The sequence below is a fragment of the Melanotaenia boesemani genome, chromosome 15, assembly GCF_017639745.1.
Source record: "Melanotaenia boesemani isolate fMelBoe1 chromosome 15, fMelBoe1.pri, whole genome shotgun sequence".
NCBI lineage: Eukaryota > Metazoa > Chordata > Actinopteri > Atheriniformes > Melanotaeniidae > Melanotaenia > Melanotaenia boesemani.
In genome coordinates, this window is record NC_055696.1 from 1,382,766 (window position 1) to 1,399,018 (window position 16,253).

A 16,253-nucleotide genomic window follows, 5' to 3' on the forward strand; every position below is an offset into this window, starting at 1 on the left:
GATTTCCCTGTGTGTAACTAATACTGATTGATTTTTGTATAACAAATGCCTACCTATTTGGTTATTTCGGTTAAACCACACACGAAAAAAAATAATAATAATTAACTATTTCCTTTATGAAAACAAAACAATTACAACTCAGCAAGATTACATTTTCAAAATAGTGTCTGTTACTTCTCATTTGGAGTAAACAAGTAGCCCTTCATTATTATAATAACACTATATCAAATTCTCTAAAAATGCTGTTCGGACTCATTTGTATAATTAAATAAGATGAATGCTGTATTTGAACCCACTGAATGTCTCTATAGGCGCCTATTTGCGTCTAAATGTAATACTTCGTTTTCAGTAGACGTTTTTGACGTTTCCTTTGACGCCTCCAAGTTGAGCAGTAAGTACTACACTTCCCATAAAGCTTAGAGGTCGGAGCTTGCGCAATATTGTTTTCCACGGCCCTAGCTACTGGCAGTGTCTGTTAGGTGTTTGTTGTGTCACATTAAGGGGGCGAAAGATAAAATTAACGAGGTTATAACCCCGAGCCTGTCGCATGAGGTAAGGAAGATTCCGTGGCTCATTGTGGGCTCTGTTTTTGACTTTGCCGGCTTGTTGAGGCGTTGTCTTGACGAAAACAAAAAACAACAGTTAAATTAGTTGTTGAGCATGAACACATAGCTAGCAACATAGAGACAAGCTAGCAGTGCACTATAACAAACAACCGAAAGTCAGATTATGTCACCAAATGCATCCCGATGACAAGTTTATACAAGAATGCACCTTATTTATTAGATTTTCAAGACTTCTTGAAGAGATCTGCGAGAGTCAGTTAACACTGAGCGAGCGTTGTCAGCAGTTTGAGCTAACAAGCCAGCTTGCTAACGTTGACTTAACAGTATCACAGAAACTGTAGCTGTTCAGACATAAACATTTAGTTTTCATTTTGTCTTAAAGCTTGTTTGAGAATGAAAGATGGGTCATTGTTGCACAAATTCACAGTGCGACAAATTAGTGGGTCGGGTACAAGTATTCAGAACCAAAGCAACGTAATTTAAACAAACAAAGCTTTGCTCTCTCTGAAGCTCAGTTTGCTAGCTGGGGACGAAACGTCCTGTCAGACTGCTCAGTCATATTTATGAGACATGTTTTTGCCCTGGAGTTTACTCTATTCTTTCCTCCTTCTCAGCGTTCACAGACATTATCTGGAAAAAAGAAAACTCTCACCATATCGAATCATTTTGGGCATTTTGTAATATTATTTCGACCATATCACGTTATTAGAAAAAAAAAGTTATACCACATAAAATGGTTGCCAACATGCCAAGAATGGGAATAGCGTCTCAGCAGTAAGACGTTTTTTTTTTTTTTTTAGCGTAAACAATATTTCTGAAATACTAACGAAGATGTAATACTGTTCTTTAAGGAAAAGTAAGCTGTTCAAATTTGATACTGGAGCATTTTATTCCCGTTCATTTGTGCTTGGACTAACTACCAACAGTTGATACATCAAGATCAGTGTTTTAAAGTCAGACTAAGGCCACTGCATAAAAGGCTGATTGTGTAAAGAGTGAGGACTAGTTGTGGCTGCACTTAGCATGACAAAACTTGGCATGAAAATTGATTAAACTAAGCCCAGTACAGAATGTGTCTTTAAACAGCTATCAGTCCCAGCATACCTCAGTGAACCCTTGCTTCTTGCATTTGTAGCTGGGTTATTATCAGACACTGATATTGTCTTTTGGAGCAGTTATGGCAGCAATTGGAGCAAGGCCGTTACCCCCCCAGCTGCTCCCTGAGTGCTCTACAGTACATCTAGAGATGGGTTAAATGCAGAGCTGAATTTCCCATTTGGGATTAATAAAGTAAAAATTATTATTTGTTGCTAAAAATTGTGAAGTCCACTAGTTCATGTCATATTCTTGGGTCTGCTTTGTGTCAGGTTACTCTGTGAGCCCCTCCCTGCCATGAGAGCAGACCGCCAGGTCACCAGCCCCCCCTCCTTCTGCAGTTGATGGATCTGCAGCTGGTCCAGAGATGACAGACAGCGTCAGGGCCTTCCTCCACAATGTTGCGACGGTCAGCAGACACAGACATGCTATGCTGCTCTTACTCATGAGCTGTGACATGACCCACATCTACGTTTTGTTTGAACAGCGAGACAAAAACTCATTCATCACAGTACACTCTTTCAGCACTAGTTTGAAGTAGCATATACAAATTTGCATGTTTTTCAGCTGAGTAGGTCAAAGAAATGTTCACACTATTTTGTACCATTCACCTAATCTCTCCTAATAGAATAGAATAGAATAATCTGCTCAGATCATATAATAGAAATGAAAAAACTCCCCTCAAAATCATTTTGATTCTTTTATTAGTTTTAAAATGTGATTCTGAGATAAGTGAAGTTATCTGTTTGTCTTTCCAAGCCTCTCCAGTTGCATTGCTGAAATCTACCAAGCTATAGAAATCTTTTGGAACACTGTGTTTGCTGCTGAATGTTTTACAGTGTGCATAATTTAACCACCATCAGATTTCTCTGTTTCTCTGTCAGTTAGTCTCGTTTTCTGACTAACCGACCCATCCAGTAAAATAAATTAGGTTATTGTTTATTAAACACAAAGATATTTTGGCTGTCCAGTATAGATGCAATCCTTACTGAACAAACATTTTACCTGCGCTCCCTATTGACCTGGTCTTATTAGGGGATCAAGGACTCCATATTGGGGATTGGAACAATCTCCAAGTTGGATGCCCGCATCCAGCAGAAAAGGGAGGAGCAACGGAGGAGAAGGGCCAGCGGAGCCCTTGCACAGAGGCGGGCACAGAGTGAGGAACGCAAACCAGACAAGTAGGTTGGAGATGGTTTCACTTCTGCAAATGTGTGCATGAGTATACCTGAAATAAAAATCCTGCATACTCCCGGTCACTTGCAGCTAACTTTATTTTTTACAATCAAATGGTAAAGTGAACAAAAAAGTTAGACACAACCAACTTTAATGTTTATTTATTAGCTGTTTCTGTTGGAGTTTTTACATGGTTTCATTTCACATGATCCTTTTAAAACTGCCTGTGCAACAGGTCCCTCAAGCTCCACCAGATAAGTCCATTTTTCTGCAAGTCAGTCAGAAGGGAAGCTTGAACGTAGCTGCTTAACTGACTCAAATCCTTCCACTGAACGTGTGTTGCAGCGTGTAGATGAGACCTGGTTAGACTATCTTCTATTTTTCTGTTTTAGTATTATGGATAATTATGAAAATAGAAATAGAAGATTGTAAATTTTATCAGATTATTTCATTTCAGCAGCCATGAACGGAGTAAATTTCCAAATGAAACATGATTTGAATTTTCTCTACCGCTCGCACATAAGCACAGTATGGCTTACAAATGCAAAAACTATTAGCAAATTAGTGTATTTAGTTTTGCAAATACCATCTAAATCTGTCAAACAAATAAATGCTCTGTGTTTTTAAGACATCACGTCTCAGAAATGCACACAGCTGAAAACATTTGCATATTTCTGGGAGGGACATGAGCGAAGTCGGCGGTAGGAATACTGTGAAAGCGTAACAGTGCATCAGCAAGGTTAAAACATGCATGTACAGATCATACAACCATCTCTTTTTATTACTGTATTATTGTTATTATTGTTTTTTATTATGATGCTACTAAAGATTTTTCAATTATTAACATTAACTGCTTTTTTATTTAATACATTTTGTATTAGTTTTTGAAACATCAAGCATTAGGAATATATTTTATATGTTTGATAGCTACAAAAATGCACTCTGGAAATGAGAATTCGATCGAAGCTCTGTGACATCGGCCATCTGTTGATGAACAGCCGTTTTTGAAGCCACTGTGACAGTCAGCAGCATCCGGATTAGCAGGAGTCGGTTGACTGTTGGCTTGTTAATGACTTGTTAGAAAAAACTGAGAAACGTTGGCATTTTCTGAGTGGGTGTGCACTGGAACTGTTAGCAGAGGCACTTGAAGGCCTTTCTGTAATAGTTTACCTTTCGACAGTAGATGACTACATATATCCGTTTGTCAGGAAATTAGCTCTGTTACCTGCCAGGTGTCACCATGAAAGCTGTTGTGTTATACCTCCAGAGACCCATGAACAGGATTTGTGCCTTTGCCAAACTCTGATGATGTAGGATTGAAATAGAAAGCAACGTGTTCATTTAGCATTGAACAGTAATAGTTTCTGTGCTTACTCTCTTTCAGTGAGCCAAAAGTAGCGAGCAGGATTTTTCAGTGCTGTGCCTGGAATGGGGGAGTGTTCTGGGTAAGCACTTTCATTTTTCTCTTTCAGTCTAGTACTGCTTAATTTTGACCCTCGTTTATTTTACAGCTTTTCTAAAATGTTGAGAATAACCCTGTTTCATGCATGTTGTATGGATTTTATTATTTTTCTTGAGCATTAAACTTAGCTGACTTTTAAATGTTCACAGCCAAATACTGGATTGTATTCAGCGTCTTTGTGCTGGGGTGTGTGTGTGTTAATAATGACCTAACACACTTGATTTTGTCCCTCCAGCTCAGTCTGTTTCTCTTCTACCGGGTGTTTATCCCACTGCTGCAGACTCTCACAGCAAAAATCATTGGTATGTATAGTTGCTGTTGAATTTGGGGCAGACCGTCTGGCATGTGCTAACAACCAGTCAGTAAACAGAGTTGTTTTTCTTCTCCAGGTGACCCCTCTCTCCATGGCAGTGTGTGGTCCTGGTTAGAGTTCATTCTAACCTCCGTCTTCAGCGCTCTCTGGGTTCTCCCTCTGTTCGTCCTCAGCAAAATTGTCAACGCCATCTGGTTCCAGGTTAGGTCCTGCTTCCGTGTTAGATATCACTGCACGGCCCAGCGTGCCTTAAACACAGCACTGTATTAAATGACACAATGACCAGATCTAGGGCAAGAGGATTGTATAGATTGTATAATCTTTCTTTGTTGCAGCTGGGGTGCAGGAACGCGGATTAAAGTGTCAGGTGTGTTTTTGTTTGCAGGATATAGCGGACCTAGCTTTTGAAGTGTCTGGCTGCAAAGCCCAGCCGTTCCCCAGCGTCAGTAAGATCATCGCAGACATGCTTTTTAACCTCCTCCTCCAGGCGCTCTTCCTCATTCAGGTACACGGGTTCATTCATGGATTCTTGTTTTTCAGTCCTGCAGTTCAAACATCCAGACTCTTGTGTTCGATTCTTCGTACCGATGCCACTCTGGACACTAGTCTGAATTCATTTCTACACAAAAAATAAAACATTTTCTCTCTGCATTCCTGGTGAATTTAATTATTTGTGTTTATCTTTGTGGTCCGTTAGGGTATGATTGTTAGCCTTTTTCCCATCGATGCAATTGGACAGATGGTCAGCCTCCTCCACATGTCCCTGCTCTACTCCCTGTACTGCTTTGAGTATCGCTGGTTCAACCATGGTCAGATGATCTTTGTCTCTTTTCTTTAACACAATTTGTTTATTAAGTTGTTTGAACAGCAAAGTCAATAAAACAATGTGTTTTTTTGTTTGTTAAAGGCATTGAGATGCATCAACGGCTGTCTAATATTGAGAGGAATTGGCCATATTACTTCGGCTTCGGTTTGCCCATGGCGCTGCTGACCGCCATGCCATCGTCGTACATCATCAGGTTGGTTGCAGTGCTGCTTTTCAAAGCGATAAAAACAAGACAAATGTGATTAGTTGCAAAGTCTCTGATTTTTACAGTGCTACACAGATGATTTATCAGCATGATTCGGTGTGTTTCCATCACCCGTAGAATTACAGAAAACCTAAATATTGCAATAAAAAAGACGGTAATCGAAACACCGACATTTCGAAAAATCTCTCAAATATCTCAAAAACGTTTTTACGCTCTCATGAGGTTTTTCAGACGTGACCAGTCCTACCGTCCCCGGTAGGACACGACACAACGTAGGAGGTCATGTAACTAGTTCCGTTCAGGTAAAGATGGCGTGATATGAGTGGACGCAGGGAACTGTTTTAACTAATAATTAAAGAAAAAATGTAACTGCCATAGCAGAGAACAGTGAAATGCAGAGTTTTACACAGAATTAGACATCATCTTCCTCGCGGGATGAGACTTTACGAGAATAACGAGATATGTGCTGAAAACCATTCAATGCAAACACCTGCAAATCACAACCGAACTATTTTTGAAATATCGCTTTTATTTTGAGAAAAACTGTAATGGAAATGCAGTTATTGAAGAGACAGCTATCAAGTACCTAAATATACATTTATACGTTGACTTATTTACAGCGACGCTGACCTGCATCTGTCAAGAAAGTCCTGTTTCTCTGCATAAAACCCGGGCATAACGCCTAGAACATTTTCACACCTGTTACCTTACGCACAAAAACCGAACCACTTGCTGTTCGTTATAAACATTCTGAGAAAAAGACCAGCTGCCTACAGCAGCTTTACACCAAATCACACAGAATCATCCACCTGTCCATTTTCTTCCGCTTATCCAAGGTTCGGTTGTGGAGGCAAAAAACTAGAAAGCTCTCTCCACAGTCACACCCTCCGGCTCCTTCTTGGGGACAGCCAGGTTCAAATATCATGAAATTGTAGAAATTGTAGGTTGGCTTGTCTGGAAATCTCATTAGGACCGTGGACCTTAAAATGTGCTCTATTGCATGAAAAGAACAGCTAAAATGAAGCTGACCATGAAGCTGGCAGAGATGTTTGCTTGTTAAATGAATAAGCGTCCTCTTTTTGGTTAAACTGTATATCTGGTTTTGTTTTTGTGTTTTGTAGCGGCTGCTTGTTCTCCATCCTCTTCCCTCTGTTCATCATCAGCGCTAATGAGGCAAAGACACCAACAAAGCTGTAGTAAGTGTCAATAACTACAAAAAGTCAAAATAGAAGCATTATGTATGCGTGTAACTTAACCATTCACCCAAGACATTTCTGCTTTGCAGCCACTTCCAGTTACGTCTCTTCTCTCTGGTTGTGCTGATCAGCAACAAGCTTTTCCACAAGACCGTCCACCTGCAGTCCTCATTGACGTCGTCTGCCTCATCAGAGAAGCTGTCCTCGCCCCACACCTCCCCGAACCGCCAGAGACTGCTGCCCGCCCAGTGATGGATCCACATGACGGATTAAAAGATGGCCACCAACAAGTGTCTTTGTTACGTGTGATAAAGTGACTCTTCCAGAAGGATTTCCCTTAATGAAGTTATACGTTGTAGGATGAAGGGTTTACATGTTTTCGTCTGATCTCTGGTCTTTATTGTTATTTGTTTGGAGCACCCACCTGACGCATTTTCAGTGTGACACTAAAATTGAGTGACCTGTGCCTCACACTATGAACACAAATAACAAAGAGTTTTTTTCTTTTTTTTCCTCTGGGATTTAATTTCAGTATAAGTTTTTTGTATAATGTGCCATTTGAGTGACTCTCCTTTTAATACATTACAGCACAAGACATTGTAGATTTTAACGATAAAGCAAAGTTAGTTAAAGAAGGATTGCATCCGGTAGCAAAGCACAGTTTACCTGCAGCGTGTTCGAGCAGTTCCAGGAACCGACTTGTACAGCTTTAAAGGGAGTTTTATTCTTTCTTTTTATTTCTCCTTTTATTTCATTCAGATGCAGCTCACGCTGTTTTAGGTAGTTTATTTATCAACATTTCAGAAGCTGGTACACAAAGGATTGGTTTCATTCTGTAACTAAAACCAAATAACAATCACTTGCTTGGTGTCTCGTCCCAAATTAAAATGGCCCTCCATGTCGGATGTTGTAGTTCACATGGTGACACCAGCAAAAGAAAAGCTGCCCGAGTCGATGATGGTGAGATGACACTGCCAAACTGCTCCATCTACATTTTATTTCACTTTAAATCACTACAACGCAAAGCCCTGCAACAAAGCGAGAAGTCATATAAGTAACGCCTTTACGAACGGGTGATCAGCCTCAGTTTATTAAAACTCCTCTTTCCCAGAGAACTTATTCAAATTTAATTGATCCCCAAAGATCATTTGATGGTTGGTTTTTGTGCTGTACATAATGTCAATACCTCTTAAATGTTCATCAAGCTCTCCAGCACCTGGTGATCCCCCCCAACCTTTTTCTCACCCATCAGAGCTACTTGCTGTTGAGAGAGCAGTGAGTTTGAAAAGTTGTGCAATTATTGTAAGAGGAGGATGGTGTTTGTGCAGACTGACATTTGTGAGTGAGGTTTTGTAAAAGTAATACGTCTAATTTCAATAAAATTGGTCAGTATTCAGTATTTGTGAACTGCGTTCTGGTTTATATCAGTTTTCTATTTCCTTCATTCTCTTTCTCCACATAATAACATGTAGCAACCAATATCTTTTTATAAGCAAACTGCACAAAAAAACTGCTAAAAAAACAACTTGTATTTCTGAAAACTGCAGTCGTATTTATGCATTACCGTAATACGTGATCAGCTGCTGCTGTTACCCTTCCAAAAGTTTTTTTTCTTCATGCTATGCTACTAACCAACAAATAGTATAATAACTTGTAGACAAAATATTATTACATTTTTGGCTTTATTACATTTAAAATGGCCAAAAATATGTTACTTGCAGGTATGACGTGGCTGAGACTCTTTGAGATTGGGTGAGTGTCTATGGACAACAATAAGTCTTTCCACAAATTTTCATTTGCATTTATATCTGCACTTTGACTCATTCTAACACATGAACACATTTTGATCCAAACCATTCCATTGTGGCTCTGGCTGTATGTTTAGGGGCGTTGTTTTGCTGGAAGGCTGATCTCTGCCCCAGTCTCAAGTCCTCCCATCATTTCTGAGCAGACTCCCTGTCTCTGTTGAATAAAGTATCCCTACCACATTATGTTCCTATCATCATGTGTCATGGTGGTGGTTTCTAGACCAGGTGATGTGCAGTGTTGATTTTCAGCCACACACAGCGTTTTGCATTTAAGCTAAAAAGATCAGCTTTGGTCTCATCTGGCCAGAACACATTTTCCAGGGTTGCTGTGTTTGCTGCACGACTTTTTATATGACTTTTTTTCAACAATTACTTTCTTCTTGTCACTGTTCCACAAAGGTCAGATTTGCAAAGTACATAACTAATTGTTGTTTTGTGGACAGATTCTCAGCTGTGGATCTCTGCAGCTCATCCAGAGTGTGTGATTGTAGTGTGAAAAAATGTGGGAAAGTTCAAGAGGTAGAATGCTTTTTCTATGATTCCAGCTAAGAGTCTGTCATTCAGTTTAATAACAGCAAGGCTACAATAAGACGCATCGAATAGCAGAAAATCTGCATAAGAGAGAAATTAATATGTTTTTGTTTGGATTTTGTTTGAAAAAAATGGACTGTGACCTGAACTCACTGACCTGTAAGAACAAAGGAAAAAACTTTGTGTACACTTTTAATATTATATGTTTCATTGTACGTTCTCTCTAACTGATTAACAAACTAGGTCATAACATTATATCTTACTATGTATAATTTAATATAATTGATTTAATGCTGTTAACATTTGGTAACTTCTGCTGTGGAACCATGACTGATTTTTTAAATGCTGTTATTTTCAACCAGCAGGGGGCGATACGTTTCTTTTTTCCCCCTTACTAAGGACACGTCACTACACCACAGCGGCAAGGTAGGCATCTAAATTTGAGTGGCAATAATATAGCCAATAAAATGTCTTTGAGTTTACTGTGACTGATGTTAAGCCAATGAGCGTTCACGCACGGCTTAGTAGAGGCGGGACTACCTTACGTTGAAGGTTGTGTGTGAAAAGTGTATGAGAAGCAGGAGCGGAGCGGGTGAGTGTCACTAAATAATGAACGTTATAAATGTTACTGAATTCTTTCATCGCTTTTAATGCGACGCTGTTGCCCTGGGTTTCGCGGTACTTTGCAAATAATTTAAAAAAGAGGTGCTAGACAACTATTTTCACGAAACAGCAGCTAGCAAGTTAGCTTCTCTAGCTTCTTTCATACTTCAAATGGATGAAATCTGCATCAAAATTAGCCGGCCTGATCCTGACTAGCTAACAGATGCAATATATGTGCCTTTGTTTATTTGCAGGTTATAGCACTGCAGCATGTACTTTGATAGCCATTCGATAGCGACTAGCTTTTGGGAAGGTTGGTTATCATCTGCTATTCTCAGGCACATTATGATGGTTGTGCTATCTAGAAAGTTAGCATAAAGTAGAACCTCGTTGGGCTTAGTGATGTAACTTTGCCTTTTGAACAATATATTTAATGCAAACCTAAGAAAGATGGACACCAATTCCTGCACCGGGTTTCCAAAGTCTCTTCTTCCTGGTTTCTGAGGCCATGTCTACTGCGTGGCCTTATCTCGTTGGCCTAAACGTGGAACTTTACAGCTTAAACACAGATTTTTTTTGTGTGTGTGTGTATCTGGCTTATTTAAAAGCTGACTTGAATTAATATGACTCATTTTTTGTCTTATATTAGACACTATCAAGGTAAAGATGTTATATTAACCTTGTTTTAACTGTGCTTTGTTTTTTTATTAGGTAGAAAGGTGAGCTATTTCTAACCTCGCCAAAATGACCAAGCTGGGCTTCTTGCGTTTGTCTTATGAGAAACAAGACACGTTGCTGAAGCTGCTCATCCTGTCTATGGCCGCTGTCCTCTGTAAGTCCTCTGGATCTCTTACTTACCATATAACATTGCCTCCTTGATGAATGAAAATAGAAATCGATTAATGCGTGTTTGTACTTGTCCTCAGCATTCTCCACTCGGCTTTTTTCCGTGTTGAGGTTTGAAAGTGTCATCCATGAGTTTGATCCGTAAGTCCTACTTGTGCTGCGATTAATTCGGTAGAAGTTCAGCCTCCGCTTCTTGTCTTACCTTAATCTCCATTTTTCTTTCAGGTACTTCAACTACCGTACCACACGCTTCCTTGCCGAGGAAGGATTTTATAAGTTTCACAACTGGTTTGATGACAGGGCATGGTATCCTCTGGGGAGGATCATTGGTGGCACCATTTATCCAGGTAGAGTGTCTTATAATTCTTTCATTTATCTTGATTACAAAAGAACTGGTGAATGACTGTGTCCCTCTCCTCTAACAGGACTGATGGTCACCTCTGCCGTCCTGTATCACGTCCTACATTTTTTCCACATCACCATTGACATCCGTAATGTCTGCGTCTTCCTGGCTCCCTTGTTCTCCTCCTTTACCGCCATTGTCACCTACCACTTGACCAAGGAGCTGAAGGTAAAACACTACATGCACAAGTCTGGATTAAGCAGATGGTTTTCCTATCTGAATACAGTTTTGTGAAAAGTCGTGCCAGACATACGTGATTGTCTGCAGTTTATCAGTTACTGTGTGTTACTGTTGAAGAGGAATGCAACCTTCACTGGACGATATGATAGAAGCATCATTTGGTGTAATGCTTTACAGTTCAAAAGCACCAAAAAGTGATCACACAGTTCATAAAAGATGAAAATAATTACCGACTAAGTGAAAATCCTTTCACCAGTAGGATTTCACCACATCACTGCAGCTGAAAAGTATTTTGATGCACCACAGACGGGTTTGTTGGTTCTTCTTAATATGGAGGCTAGTCTGTGCAAAACAAACCATTTAAATCAAAAGAACGTAGAAGGAAATGTTTAAATAACACCTACCGCTTTTACATACAGAAAAAAAGTCAGCGCATAAGGAAAACTTTAATCAACTAAAACTAAATGACGTCTTGGACTGTTTGTCTCTTTAGGATGCAGGTGCTGGACTCCTGGCAGCTGCCATGATTGCAGTGGTGCCCGGTTATATCTCTCGTTCTGTCGCCGGCTCCTACGATAATGAAGGTACCAGACTTACCAGTTACTGCCAAAGTCACATCTTTGAGTGTTTTCATAGATGAGTGATTGCCAGATTTAAAATAAAGACATTCAATGAATCCCCGGTTATAGCACATTGTGCTAGGTGTTGTGCATTTTTGTGATTTTTAAATTTAAAAAGCATCATTAATTTTTGCCTTTATGGTGTAAAACATGCACATGTCCCTGATGCTATTTACAGAAAACGAGAACAAAATGAAATCTTTTTGCCCTCTCTCCCAGGTATTGCCATCTTCTGCATGCTGTTGACTTATTACATGTGGATCAAAGCCGTCAAGACGGGGTCGGTGTACTGGTCATCCATGTGTGCCCTGGCTTACTTCTACATGGTGAGGAGATTAAGAAATTGACATGTTTTGAATGAATTCAGGAGTTCAGAGGTCATCATGAGGTCTTTGTGTGTTCAGGTTTCCTCCTGGGGTGGCTATGTGTTCCTGATCAACCTCATCCCCCTCCATGTCCTGGTGCTGATGCTCACAGGCAGATTCTCTCATCGTATATATGTGGCTTACTGCACGGTCTACTGCCTGGGCACCATCCTCTCCATGCAGATCTCTTTTGTTGGTTTTCAGGTAAAAAGGATTTCCTTGTCACATCACCAGGAGTATTGATTTGAAAAATGGCTGTTGTGTGACATTGTTCACCTCCCTGTCTCTTCATCTTTCTTCCCCCAGCCGGTGCAGTCGTCGGAGCACATGGCAGCCTTCGGCGTGTTTGGCTTGTGCCAGATCCATGCCTTTGTGGACTATCTGCGCAGCAAACTTAACGCACAGCAGTTTGAGGTGCTGTTTAAGAGTGTCATCTCCCTGGTGGGCTTCATCCTGCTGTCTGTGGGTGCTGTTCTCATGCTGACAGGTGAGAGAACTGATGACGTGCTCCAAAAAGCAGCATCAGCAAAGCGCAACTTCACCGATAGAGCATTGATTTTGAACGTTGGCTTCATATCTTTACTACCTTTTCTTAACCTTTGTGAGAAACTGATCCAGTTCTTATATTGATCTAACGTGTGTATTTCTTCTCAGGTAAAATCTCTCCATGGACTGGTCGTTTCTACTCCCTGCTGGACCCTTCCTACGCTAAAAACAACATCCCCATCATCGCCTCCGTCTCAGAGCACCAGCCCACAACCTGGTCTTCGTACTATTTTGACCTTCAGCTGCTCGTCTTTATGTTTCCAGGTAAGTCAGAAAAACACTGGAGTTATTACAGTATGACCGCTCCATGTTTCGTCTCCAGTTAACCTTTCCTTCCTTCCTTCCAGTTGGCCTTTACTACTGCTTTAACAACCTGTCTGATGCCAGGATCTTCATCATCATGTATGGAGTTACCAGCATGTACTTCTCAGCTGTCATGGTATGATTGTGCTAAATTCCTATTTTCAACATGGATATGATTAATGATGTGGTTCAGGAGATGGTCGGTTGCTTATTCCACAGCTTTTCCAGTCTACATGCATTGATTAGTGCTAGCATGTGTGTGTAGATCAGAAATATGCACTCAGCTTATCTAATAAAGCACTGCATGAATGTGTGAGCTTAAGAGTGGCTCGTTGAGTTTGAAGACATGATTAATCCACTGAAAAGTGTCCTGCTAAGCAGAATCTTGCTAACTAAGCCGGACCAGACACCTTGGTGAAAAATTGTCCTTGTTCTGCTGCCGCTTTGTGGGGAATCTGCTGTAGAGCAGCGCCACCATTACCATAGCAACCCACACACCCATGGTGACGGACAAATCTTATAATTTGCTAATGCTGATGTGGACATTGGTTAGATCAGATCTGAGACCAATCTGAAGTCTACATGTAAGCTAATACCCTCCAAAATCCCATCCTGTACTCTGAAAGGGTGTATTTAAGAGATTCAGAGAGCCTTTATGATAGCAGAGCGGAAATAATTCATGTCCTCAGAGGGGGGGAATACTTAATGAAGCACCGATTACTATGACAAAAAGCATCACGCTGGTTAATATGTGGGTTGTTTGTTACCTTCGCAGGTACGTCTGATGTTGGTGTTGGCTCCAGTAATGTGCATCCTGTCAGGCATCGGCGTGTCCCAGGTGTTAACAACTTACATGAAGAATCTAGACGTCAGCCGGCCGGACAAGAAGAGCAAGAAACAGCAAGACTCCACCTACCCCATCAAAAATGAGGTAGGAACGAGGACTGAGGGTCTCTTTCAGTATACTGTGAATTCATTTGAATTTGTTTAACACTGGGATTCAGCAACAATCATGTCCACTACAGTATTTTATATCCGTTTAAGTCGCAGGCTCAGTAGGTGTTAAATTGACATTATTTGGATTTACTTGACTTCACTGGAGGTACCTAATTTTGTTGTACTTGTTGCAATGACAATAAAGAGATTCTGACTTTGCTGGCCACTCTTCAGGTAAGATTATAAATGAAAAAAATAAAATGAATTCTTTGGTTGGGTGTTTGAGCCTCTTTGGTGTCAGTGATTTTTAACTGGGTTGATCTTTTTGTCACACGGGCCCATCAGGTTGCCAGTGGGATGATTCTTGTCATGGCTTTCTTCCTCATCACATACACCTTCCACTCTACTTGGGTGACCAGCGAAGCTTACTCCTCTCCCTCGATCGTCCTCTCGGCCCGTGGAGGCGATGGCAGCCGCATCATTTTTGATGATTTCAGAGAGGCCTACTACTGGCTCCGCCACAACACTCCTGAGGTAGGTCACCCCACTAAAATCTTTTAAAAAGGTGAACTGGAAAGGATCCTGAGATTGTTTTGATTGGTTATATTCTGCCCGGTCTCACAGGATGCCAAAGTCATGTCGTGGTGGGATTATGGTTACCAGATAACTGCTATGGCTAATCGAACCATTCTAGTGGACAACAATACGTGGAACAACACGCATATTTCTAGAGTTGGGCAGGTGAGTTAGGTAACATTTAATAATGTTAATGAAAGGATGCAGTGTTGGATGAGCTGTCCGTTGCTCTGCAGGCCATGGCTTCCACAGAGGAGAGAGCCTATGAGATCATGAGAGAGCTGGATGTCAGTTACGTCTTGGTGATCTTTGGAGGACTAACGGGCTACTCCTCAGATGGCAAGTCACCATTTATCACCACCAGATGGGATTTTCAGAGTTGGATTTCAGTGAATTTGCTTGAGAATATTTGATTTCTGAGTAATAATGACACTGCTGGTTCAAACATGACAAGATATTTGTATAACTGTCCACCTCTGTTTGACAGATATCAACAAGTTTCTGTGGATGGTCCGTATCGGGGGAAGCACGGAGACGGGCAAACACATCAAGGAGCACGACTACTATACTCCCACAGGAGAGTTCAGAGTGGACCGTGAGGGCTCCCCAGTTCTGCTAAACTGCCTTATGTACAAGATGTGCTACTACCGCTTCGGACAGGTCTACACAGAGGGAAGTAAGTAACTGCAGCCTGTTTTAAGGGGATTTTTATAGGATGAGCTGTGTCTTCCATGCAAACTGTGGCAGAAGGTGAAATGTGGTTTATAATGACCAGTTGCTGCACATTTTACACCACAGTTGCATTGAACCTAAAGTGAACATGACACTGTTGCTACTAAACTTTGAGATGAACCTGAAAGTTTAAAACTAAGTCTGATTATCTGCAGAGAGGCCACCTGGTTATGACAGAGTAAGGAATGCTGAAATTGGGAACAAAGATTTTGAACTGGATGTGTTGGAAGAGGCCTACACCACAGAGCACTGGCTGGTCAGGATATACAAGGTAAACTAGATTATTTACTTTCTTGAACATAGGGTTTAACATTCATTACAGACTAACTGGTTTCATCAACATTTTTACAACTTGAAATTAATTTAGTAATTAAAGGAAATTAACAGATAATGAATGTGCACCTTGTGTTAACTACCTATAAGTCTAAACAAATGTTTATTTTTGAGCTGCATCTTTGTCAAGCCTTTTTACTAAAGTTAAGCTTTTATATTACATTGTCAGAACATCCTAAAAATGGCTTTGTCTTTTTAGGTGAAAGATCTTGACAACCGAGGTCTTTCAAGGACATAAAATCTGAGACAGCAGAGAAAACAGCCTTTCAGCTAAGAGCACTGATCGCCTTCCCCTGAGGTCTGCAGATGAGTGGGAGTACTTTTTTTTTTTTTTATGTATTTTGGGGAAGAAAACTGCTTAGTTTTTTTTTTTTTTTATATGAAATGTCTCTTCCGGGACCTGGGGGAGTTGGTGTCGAAGCATCCAGTCTGGTGTCAGGAAGCATAATTTGCCAAGAAGTGTATAAAGGAAAGCAGTGTTCAGTTAAGAGTGCTTTGGATTTTTACAATGTGGTCAATTAAAGTGGGATTAAATGTGACTTGAGTGTCTTTTTTTTTCCCTCAAACTGCTCACAAGAAGCTGATGTTGGTGCAGTTTTTCCATTTGTAGAAACCAACAGCTGTGATGGACT

General features: G+C 40.6%; 2 protein-coding genes across 3 annotated transcripts; both read left to right on the plus strand.

The window, feature by feature from the left end:
* Positions 1–425: 425 nt before the first annotated feature.
* ei24 (EI24 autophagy associated transmembrane protein) lies at positions 426–8,235 on the plus strand. The gene is made up of 11 exons (XM_042008652.1): positions 426–552; positions 1,934–2,070; positions 2,697–2,842; positions 4,222–4,282; positions 4,535–4,601; positions 4,689–4,813; positions 4,998–5,117; positions 5,310–5,421; positions 5,520–5,631; positions 6,765–6,839; positions 6,929–8,235. Exons 2-11 carry the CDS (start codon positions 2,029–2,031, stop codon positions 7,089–7,091), a joined length of 1,023 nt encoding a protein of 340 aa, XP_041864586.1. The 5' UTR covers positions 426–552; positions 1,934–2,028; the 3' UTR covers positions 7,092–8,235.
* A 1,434-nt stretch (positions 8,236–9,669) lies between these two features.
* On the plus strand, positions 9,670–16,160 carry stt3a (STT3 oligosaccharyltransferase complex catalytic subunit A). 2 transcript variants are annotated; one of them, XM_042008240.1, is made up of 18 exons: positions 9,670–9,770; positions 10,493–10,613; positions 10,708–10,768; positions 10,853–10,974; positions 11,053–11,198; positions 11,704–11,794; positions 12,050–12,156; positions 12,235–12,399; positions 12,502–12,682; positions 12,850–13,005; positions 13,089–13,180; positions 13,820–13,975; positions 14,326–14,514; positions 14,605–14,721; positions 14,793–14,895; positions 15,044–15,232; positions 15,444–15,559; positions 15,821–16,160. In XM_042008240.1, exons 2-18 carry the CDS (start codon positions 10,526–10,528, stop codon positions 15,857–15,859), a joined length of 2,118 nt encoding a protein of 705 aa, XP_041864174.1. In that variant the 5' UTR covers positions 9,670–9,770; positions 10,493–10,525; the 3' UTR covers positions 15,860–16,160. The 2 variants fall into 2 exon arrangements, with proteins under 2 accessions (XP_041864174.1, XP_041864175.1); XM_042008241.1 differs by lacking the exon at positions 9,670–9,770 and adding an exon at positions 9,844–9,921.
* Positions 16,161–16,253: the final 93 nt, after the last annotated feature.

Excerpts from the sequence above, each read along its gene's own strand:
- ei24 (XM_042008652.1), top strand. The coding sequence starts at position 2,029 with ATGACAGACAGCGTCAGGGCCTTCCTCCACAATGTTGCGACG. Across the intron at positions 2,071-2,696 it reads TCCTCCACAATGTTGCGACG|GGGATCAAGGACTCCATATT; the intron begins GTCAGCAGACAC and ends TGGTCTTATTAG. Across the intron at positions 5,422-5,519 it reads GTATCGCTGGTTCAACCATG|GCATTGAGATGCATCAACGG; the intron begins GTCAGATGATCT and ends TGTTTGTTAAAG.
- stt3a (XM_042008240.1), top strand. The coding sequence starts at position 10,526 with ATGACCAAGCTGGGCTTCTTGCGTTTGTCTTATGAGAAACAAGACACG. Across the intron at positions 13,006-13,088 it reads GCTCGTCTTTATGTTTCCAG|TTGGCCTTTACTACTGCTTT; the intron begins GTAAGTCAGAAA and ends CCTTCCTTCCAG. Across the intron at positions 13,976-14,325 it reads CCTACCCCATCAAAAATGAG|GTTGCCAGTGGGATGATTCT; the intron begins GTAGGAACGAGG and ends CGGGCCCATCAG.